The sequence below is a fragment of the Miscanthus floridulus genome, chromosome 16 (genome assembly GCF_019320115.1).
Source record: "Miscanthus floridulus cultivar M001 chromosome 16, ASM1932011v1, whole genome shotgun sequence".
NCBI classification, from domain to species: domain Eukaryota; kingdom Viridiplantae; phylum Streptophyta; class Magnoliopsida; order Poales; family Poaceae; genus Miscanthus; species Miscanthus floridulus.
Window position 1 is genome coordinate 63,676,067 of NC_089595.1, and position 9,629 is coordinate 63,685,695.

Sequence of the window (9,629 nt, forward strand, 5' to 3'; positions counted from 1 at the left end):
ATTCCTAGGATCATCATGAGACTCAGGAAAAAGACATCAGGGGATTCATCGGGGTCAAGGATGGGTTTAGAGATGGGTTCAAAACTTATATCGGTTGTGGGCATAGAAGGGGAGAAGATAGGATTGGCTTCAAAATGACTTGGCTCCCCTACTATGGCATCACATGTCATTCCATCCTTGCATGTTTCTAGATGTCCCCCATAGGAATTTGATTTAGGACGCTTTCTAAGAGATCCCTTCTTGAGGGGATTTGAATTATACTCGCTCGAAGGTCTCTTATAAAAATTTAAGAGTTAAATGCATGGGTGGTCCATCAACTTGCTCTCTAGTTTCACTTAGGTCCATCAACTCTAAAAGTGGGTTTTTGGGTCCATAATCTTTGTTAGTGGCGTATTCCTAGCCCATACCCCTTTGTTTCAATTTTTTACCTGACATGGTTGTCCACCGTGGCGTCTAGGTTGGATTTGGCGGGAGAGCACTGGCCGCCCAGTCCATGCTGCTGGCCTTAGGGAGTCCTAGCTTCTTGAGCATGTCCTATAGCTCGGCGGTGGAGATGAAGCCATCGCCGTCGATGTCGAAGACCTTGAACGCCTCCTGCATCTCTTGCTCGTCCTCCTCACCACCCTTGCTGTCGTCTGCCCCAGCGGTGGCGGCGTCCTGCTGGTCCATGAGCATGCCAAAGAAGGCATCCCCGAGCACATGGTGGAGCTTGTCAAAGTCCCCGAAGTAGAGGCTCGTGGCGCCATCGGGCACATAGGCGCCGATGGTGGTGGCCAGGCCAACACGGTTGGTGTCCAGGCCCAACACGTCTAGTGCCTGCACTGGCTCGTCCACCGTGATCTCGCTATCCCTATTGCGATCGAATAGGTCAAACACGCGGTGGAGGCGCACCGCGTTTAGGCTCCCATTGTGGAGGCAGAACGATGCTGACGACGTCCGCTTCGCCAGCACCGGCTTCACCACCCCCACCATGCCCTGGTTTGTGTCCATCCTTCAAGCTCAAGGTTAACCTTGGCATATAGATTCTCTCGCTCACCCCTGCTGGTGTGCTTCAGCGGAGCCGCGCTCTAGCTGCCCTGCGTTCTTTTCTCTCCTTTAATTTGTGTGGTGTCCAAATTGCTTCTTTTATTTTGGAAGGAGCACAAGGACAGCACTGGCTATTTATAGAAGGGATAGGGACCAGTAAGGGGAGATAATAGGGGACGGCCAGATGGAGGAGCAGTAGCCAATCACCCGCCGTTGCTGGCTTTGTCTGCTGCTATTGTTGTGGCTTGGTTGGCCGGCGGAGCTCGTGGGTGAGCACATAGGTGGTGAGCATGAGGGCTAGGGCGAGGTCGCTAAGCCAGACGGCCGTGGCCATGCCCTGGACACCCATCCTGGTGGAGAGCAACATGGTGAGCGGGATGTGAAGCGCCAGCGCCAACGTGGCTCCGAACAGCGTGGGCAGCGTCACCTCCTACGCGCTAAGGTAGGACTTGAGCGGGTTGAGCATGGAGGTGATGTTGAGGTACGGGAGGAGGCAGAGCACGTAGGTCCTGGCCATGTCCGTGATGTTGGCCTACTGGCCGAACAGCAGCAGGACAACATCGACGCACATCCAGAGGAGCGCGATGGGTATGGAGGCAGCGAGGAGCATGAGCGTGGCCCTGAGCAGCGTCCCACGTAGTAGGGCGACGTTGCCAGCACCGTGCGCCTAGCCATAGATGGGCTCCATGGCGCTGCAGAGGTCATTGAGGATGGCAAAGCTAGTGATGTTGGCGAAGCTGTAGCCGAGCGTGCCGGTGGCCAGCTAGAGGTCACCGAGGCGGCCCAGGAAGGCCATGGTGACGGCTTGCTTGGCAAACCAGGTGAGGTTCATGCCATCAGCATCATTCTAGCTTTGCAATGGGAGCCTAAACATGGTGCACCTCTGCCGTGTGTTCAACCTATACAACCACAATAGGGCCGGTGAGATCACGGTGGACGAGCTGGGGCCGGTGCTAGACACGCTGGGCTTGGACGTCGACTGTGCCGGCCTGGCCGCCATCGTCGGCGCCTATGTGCCTAATGGCACCATGAGCCTCCACTTTGAGGACTTTGACAAGCTCCACTGCGCACTTGGTGGATGGTAGCAATGGCGGCGAGGAGGACGAGGAGGAGATGTGGGAGGCGTTCAAGGTCTTTGACGTCGACGGCGACGGCTTCATCTCTGCCGCTAAGCTACAGGAAGTGCTCAAGAAGCTAGGACTCCCCGAGGCTAGCAGAATGGACTAGGCGGCCGACGCTCTCCCACCAAATCCAACCTGGATGCCATGATGGACAACCATGTCGGTTAAAAAATTTAAACAAAGGGGTATGGGCTATGAATACGCCACTAACAAAGATTATGGACCCAAAAACCCACTTTCAGAGTTGATGGACCTGAGTGAAACTAGAGCGCAAGTTGATGGTCCACCCATGCATTTAACTCAAAATTTAATGTACTCCCAAAATTAGCATCAAAGAGGTCATCTTTAATTTCAAAAGGGATTTCCAAATGTTGAATTTCTTCTTCCTTTAGAGGATTTAGATTTTGGGGTGTTGATGGTTCAAGATTGATAACTAAATCTTGGGGTTGGAGTGTAACACCCTAGTGTTAAGCATTGCATTTGGCACTTGCATTTCATGAGCACAAGCATCATCCAAGCAGTCATGAGCATGAGCATACGGAATTTCATCTTATTCTTTACATATTGTCACATGTGATGTTGATTATATACATGCATATGCTTGTGATCATGTGTAACCAATGCAAGAGATGGTTGTAAGGTCACAAAAATACCTTAGACATGTCTAGGATGGTAAATGGAACAATGTTTGTATTCATGACATTGGCCAATTTTGCTTCTAAGTCCTAGTTTACTCATAATGTCATTTTTCATGTTACTACTTTGACTAGAGTTGAACTATAGCATAGATTATTTTAATGGCAATGCATCCCTTAACAAAAGTTGTAGCTTATCTTATGCGAAACAAACTTTGTTTAAGGGTCATGAGCTAAGTTCAGTACCTAACATGGTCAAATAGGGCTCACAAAAATCAACTTAATGCTGTTTTGAAACTCAAAAATTTGTTTGTCTAAAGCTGATTTCTAGTTTCCTTGTAGCTACCATTGGTGATTTTAATTTGCAAACCATTGGGAATTAGACAAAACTTCCTTAAGCAAACTTGTAGTACTTGTGTAGCTCTACAAAATGGTGAAATTGGTTTACCAAAAATGTTGCACGGATTAGGAGTTGTGGTGGAGAAAAAATCGAGTTTCAGGCAGTTTCATCCGAACTGAAACCTGGCCTTGCTGCGCGCGTCATGGCCGACCAGCGTAGGCCTGCGCGCACTGCATGGTGGCTGTACGCCGACACTGGCCCACCCTACCATGCCACAAAGGTGAGCACTCGATTGCCCCTCGCTCTCATATGTTCATTCACTGTCTTGCCCTCTCCATCTCGCTCGCGTGTGGCTCCAGAGCAGAGCAAAGCTGCAGCACCGCTGCCACCAGCGTCATCACCGGCCAAGCACATCACCACTGCCAGCACCGTCACCCAATCCACCTCACATGTAGCTCCTCTGTAATCTACTCCACCTCCTCGAGCAGCTAGCGCCACTAGACAAGCACAAGTGAGACCACATTGCCATGCCACCATCGCCACTATGGTCATGGTGCGCCGCCGAGCATGGGCTCACCGGTGGCCAGCCACCCGTAGTGCCTCTTCTACCTCCCTCACCCTTGGTTGTGTGTCGCCATAGGTCATAGATGCTATGACCACAGCCAGCTTAACTGCTACCGCCGCCATCGCGTGGGAATGCGTGACGCAGCCGTGCGCGTCCACCATGGTCGCAAGCACGCGCTCACCATGGCTGACCCTAGCTAGACCCCATCGTCCCCCTCTAGGGTGTGTTTCCACAATGCCAAGAACCCTAGCACCATCCCCAAAGACAAAGACCTATCATCGACCGCCATCTCGTCGGAACGGTGACCTCACCGTCACCGCGCTCACGTTGCCGTGCCGCCATGCACGTGGCCGGAGCACACCATCGCTTCACCATGCCCTAGACCTAACCCTAGAGCTTAGCTAGGACTCCCTGATGCTATAGCATCACTCACCTAGCTGTGTTGTTGGAGATGATGATCCCACTGTTGAGCACCTTCGTCGTGCCACCATTATCACCGACGAGGTTGCTCTGGCGAATTGCTGAGCCAACCAAGGGCACCGGTCGACGTCACGATGGTGAAGACGCTACCATCGGTGAGCTTGCCATCGCCGAGCTCTAGGCATGTTAGCACCATCCTCTGCTCTTGTCTCGCTCTCGCCTGGGCCCTTTGACCCACGGGGCCCAGCTGTCAATCAGGGTTTTGAATTTTTTTCTTTATTTATTTTTCTAGATTTTGTTGCAAACTTCAAAAATTCATAACTAGAGCTAGGAATGTCCAAATTAAGTGAACCAAATTTTGTTGGGTTCATCATGAAGTGTAATATTTGATAAAAATATGAAACCTACTGTTTTGGATATTTTTCTAGGGGAATTAAATTGAGCTAGTTAAGTGCTTTTAAAATAGTTTCTATCTTGTAAAATGCATATCTTGAGCCAGGGAAGTGCAAAAATTGTAATTCCAATTTTTTTGGTCTTGTATTGACCTGCTCTAGCTAGGAAAACTACTAAACCTACAATAGGCATACTTGGGATATGGTCTTCCTATTTAATCTTACATAATTTCTTGTTTGTAGTGAAAATAACTGGGGTGAAAATACATAACATATGATCATGCAAATTTTTACACAGTGTTCTTATCCTAGGATGACAATAAAAAAATATGAAATCTATTGTTTAGCACTTTTCACTAGGTTAAACTATTTTTGCTAAAATAAGCCTATGCAATTTGTCATTTTTGTAGAGGTTGCTATACTTATCAAAATGGCATGAAATTTGTATAGTACACTACTGAGGTCGGATGTAGACTACTGCAATTTTCTGAGAATTTATTGAGCATAGGTAAATATTTATCCTTTAAATCACCTTATTATATAAGGAAATTAATAAATGCACATAAGTAAATTATTTGGGCTTAACCATGATGTTTTCTATGGTGCTTGTGATGCATATGATCTATCGATATTAGTAGTTGTGCTTAGAATTGATTGGTTATAGGTAGCTACTTAATCATTGCTTTATAACTCAACTAGATGGCTGCAGGAGTAGTTTCTGTTGTGTTGACAAATTCATGATGATACTGACTTTTCGTGTTAAACTTGATAATAACAAAGTTGTAGGAAACTTACTCATCTTGCTTTTACTAAAATTTTTTAGCTATAGGCTAACTAGTTTAAGATTTATAGCTATTAGAAGTCTACTATCAGATTTGCTAGACCTCTAGATAGATCTAGAAGATTGAATTGTTTGACCGAGATAGCTACTGAATCACCTTAAGATGATTAAAATAAAGTTGTATGAAATTTCATAAGCTTTCAAGAAAGTCCACAACCATATTGTTTGGGTGTGTATAACTCCAGTTATGGTCAAAACAAGTGGCTACTGTCTTGCAGCCCAGAAAATGTTTAAATAGGTGTTTGTTTAATTACTAGAGAGGAGAGTATGCACCTATTCAGTAAAAGAAAATTTATCATGTTATCACTTTAATACATTACTATTAAGAACACTTATGAGTATGCAATTTTATCTTATCATATCATCCATGTCATTAACTATGCATCCATGATATCTTATTTCATGCTCATGCATATAGGATCGCCCGAAGGAGAAACCCTACTAGAATTCGAAGAAGAGACAGAGGAGAATTAGGAGACACCACAACCAGCAGCTCCCAAAGGCAAGGAGCTAGATACTGAGGAACTTCTAGGAGTGCCCTGACCACCAACCCACTTCTTTCCTGAAAGGTAAGCCCCGGAGCATTATAAGTCTCCTATGTTTTATAAAATATAACTTGAGTTCTTTATGTTTGATGCATTAGGTTATAAGAGTTGATTGGAAACACTTGATGCATAGAACTACCTTGTACAGAAATATACCTTGAATGCTATGTAGGTCTAGGATCGAATAACTTCTTAGCAATGCTTAGCTCGGTAGAAGTCAGGGTGATTTCCTATCACCTGCGAGATATAGGTGGACACTTAACCACGGTTGGCTATATTTGCTATCGTATAAAAGAACCATGGGACATTGTAAATCAAGGCCAAACGGAGTCTATGTTGTAATTTGACTCATGTGATTCTGACTGCACCGATTAAGGACCGCATCGTTGTTGCTCCTCGGTCATTTTGAACACATGCCTCTCACTTAGCTGGCCTGGATAACTCATTCTAACCGCGAAGCCAAGTAGCTCAACTTAGGCCAGGCCTCGTTCTATCAAAGTGTGCACACTAGAGGTAGTAAGGATGTTTAGGGGAGCCAGTGTGGGGCCAAGGGCAGGTTAGAGTCTTGATCGACCTGGCATCCGGTAGTGTCCCTGAGGGTGCGGTGCTGATCGAAACACTTGAATTGTGCCTGAGTTGTACCAAAGGTGACCTAAGACTACCATGGCTGGTAGACCTAGGGTTTGTGTTAGGAATACTACCCAGCTGGTTGCAATCAATTCGAATCGCCATCTCTCTCAGATAGTGAGAAACTTGACTGAGCTTCCTTCTATCGTAGTGGTAATGGCAAGTGGAATGGTTCTGAGACTGATATAATAAATTGCTATGGTTACTATTGTTGTGTCACTATGGATATACCACATGTTTGGCATAAGTTAGTTGCTAATCTAGAGATGAATAGCTATAATTAACTTGATGATGGAATTATAAAATGTATAGCTGAATTAGTGGCCTTTTATACAAAATGTTGTCAAGCTAGCTCCACTTATAAGGCCTTGCATGATCCTTGGAGTCACTTTATTTTGGTTTATAACGGGTAAGTCTAGCTGAGTACCTTCTTGTACTCAGGGGTTTATTTCCCACTTGTTGCAGATAACACTATTTATCATGGCTACTGTAAGAACTACTTCTGTCCCGCGGTGGACAAGGAGTAGGCCCGGGACAAGGTGGTTCCATTTATATATCTAAGCTATGATGCTTTTATGGGTTGTGATCACATACTGGCAAGTATTTGAACCATGGTGTGAGGTGTTGGTTTAAAAACTACTTTGCTTCCGCTACTACTTTATTTGAACTTGGTTTGTAATAAATTCAATTGCACTCTGAGGTATGGCAATGTATTTGTGAACTCTATGTTACATGTGGCATGTATGTTGAATCATGTACGATCTTGGTTGTATGTTGGTGACGAATTGAGATCCTTCATGGTACTCGATGGACTACCAGGTTTATATGGGCTCAAGTATAAAAGTGCGACCAGCTCCTCCACTACTATTGTACTTGTGCTCTTATAAATTAGGGATGGTTCTGTTACAGTTGGCATCAGAGCAAGATCTAACATTAATTGCCACATGTGTATTTAAAACAAAGGTTTTTGTTTTCCTAAAACTAGTTTTTGACAACTTATAGCTATATATATAGGTGTTCAAATCTGAAATTTGAATCTAAAGTGTGCCAGTGATCGCTTCCTTTATGCCCAGTTAAGGATTTCAGGTGGCTAAATAAGTACTAACATGGGGGTTTTTATTTTCATCGTCCATACTGGCGTGCTATTGTATGGATGCCATTCACTTGAGTGGTAATGTATGGATCAAATGCCTCTACACCCAAGGTAAGATGATGAGTGGCATGACCGCATGATATGAGCATGCGGTATAAAGGGAGAGGTAGCTTTGATACTAAAGTATATATATGTCTCATATATATACTAAGGTATTTAATTGTGGGTTAACTTTGATATGGCTTGTATATGCATATTTATATGTGTGTAATGGGACGTATTTACTTTTGGGTAGCTTTGATATGAAAGTATATATATATGGGTATATATATATATATGGAAGTATTTAGTATTCAACCTAGAGCCTAGATTTTCATTTCTGTATTTATATAATTATGGGGTTGGGCTGAAATGAAACTCTTGTCCAGGTATGCTAAGGACAAAACATGTAGCTCAAATAGTTACATTATTTATGAGAGAACGTATGTATGCCACCGTGTATGTCGCTAGAAGCTTCAATTTTTCTAAGTTTGTGAGGACGTATGGAACGTGCATGCATCATGATAAATCATTCATTACATACTTGCATTGTTCCTCCCCTTATAAGTTTCCTATTCCATTAAGTAACTCTTTTCTATTATAATGTTATTCTCACAAAGAGTTGCACCATATTTTGTTGGTACATATGGGAGCATCAGCTGGGAGTGAGACTTTCCTAGAGATCTTCGGTACCACTGCCCTGCTCTAGAGGGTACTACACTTTGTGGGGTATACCGCACTGCCTTGCTACTTCTAGAATGAGGGATATCTAGAAGGACAGCTATGGTATGATGTGCAGCTAACCATACCTGCTCGTACCCAAGCACCACTATGGCAGGAGTGGAAGGCAGGATTCTGAGGGAAAAACTCCTTGGGGATGAGTTGACCGGTAGTGTAGCTGATACTTTTCCTCAAGTGGATCCGTCTACAGCAATTTGGGCACAACGTAACCATAATGATTTGATCCGAGACCTGGGATGAGCAGATAGAGAGTTCTAGTCCTGCTATGAGTGCTATGTTCACCGTAATGAAGATGTTTTATACTCGTCAGGACACTCGGGACTTTTGGCAGGAGTCCTATACCACTTGTATGGACAAGCTCATGAGAGCCAAAGCTAGACAACAGAAGCTGAGGAAGCGTGTGCGCAAGTACAAGAAGGCAGCTAAGGAGGCTTGTTGGGACACTGATGAATCTTATACCGCATTAGGAGCCCTCTAGACTTAGATGGAATGGGTCGATTAGCAAAGAGCTGCCGCTCAAGTGGCAAGAGCTGATGATCAGGCTATGCTGGTAGGACTGTGGAAGTAGCTAGAGGCTGCTTGCGCTGAGGCCTTCACTGCTATGCACCTAGCGGATCTTTGCCAACAACCAGTGCAGCCTAGGCAGAAGCAGCACGTGACAGAGTCAAAGCTGAGGCTGCATAGTAGGCATGCATTGAGTGGGATTTGTCCCATCAACTTGCTCATACCCTAGAACATGGTGGTTGATCTTCAGCATGAAGTGTATTTTCTGAACAACCAACTGCACCCGATCCTTGATGAGGAAGAAGAAGATCTGGAAATGTCTATTGAAGATGATGATTGGGAGGAGGAAGAAGTGGTGCCCGTGGATGAGGGCGAGGCTCTATCCAACCTTGATAGTGACCATGCTGATGTGTAGAGCAACTTTAGTGACTAGTTTGGTGCGCTAGATGTTATCCTATGCTATCTTATGTAATGGACATGTAGCTTAAGTTTTGATCTTTGAATGTATCATTGATGTAATATTGGAACCTTGCATGTTGGTCCACTGTGGTACAAACTTTAATGAAATTCCAGTTTCATTTTGCTGGTAAAAATATGACATGCATATTAACGCGTTGCGAGCGCGATAAGTGATCAAATTGGTGTTGTTATGTTGTGAGAATGAATAATTGTGCCTCTATTTTATTGTATCAATTTAAATTCTCTCCAGTAAATTCAGTTTGGCAGTGATTACACATTCT

General features: G+C 44.8%; 1 protein-coding gene and 1 pseudogene across 1 annotated transcript; one reads left to right on the plus strand and one right to left on the minus strand.

Moving 5' to 3' along the window:
* Nucleotides 1-453: 453 nt before the first annotated feature.
* LOC136510746 (probable calcium-binding protein CML32) lies at nt 454-990 on the minus strand (annotated as a pseudogene).
* A 908-nt stretch (nt 991-1,898) lies between these two features.
* LOC136510747 (uncharacterized) lies at nt 1,899-9,304 on the plus strand. Its single transcript, XM_066505097.1, has 3 exons — nt 1,899-2,107; nt 3,252-3,402; nt 9,119-9,304. Exons 1-3 carry the CDS (start codon nt 1,899-1,901, stop codon nt 9,302-9,304), a joined length of 546 nt encoding a protein of 181 aa, XP_066361194.1.
* Nucleotides 9,305-9,629: the final 325 nt, after the last annotated feature.

Bases quoted from the DNA above. Each gene is read 5' to 3' on its own strand.
- LOC136510747 (XM_066505097.1), top strand. From the start codon at position 1,899: ATGGTGCACCTCTGCCGTGTGTTCAACCTATACAACCACAATAGGGCC. The intron at 2,108-3,251 runs GTAGCAATGGCG...TGCACGGATTAG, and splicing joins CACTGCGCACTTGGTGGATG to GAGTTGTGGTGGAGAAAAAA. The intron at 3,403-9,118 runs GTGAGCACTCGA...CTCATACCCTAG, and splicing joins CACCCTACCATGCCACAAAG to AACATGGTGGTTGATCTTCA.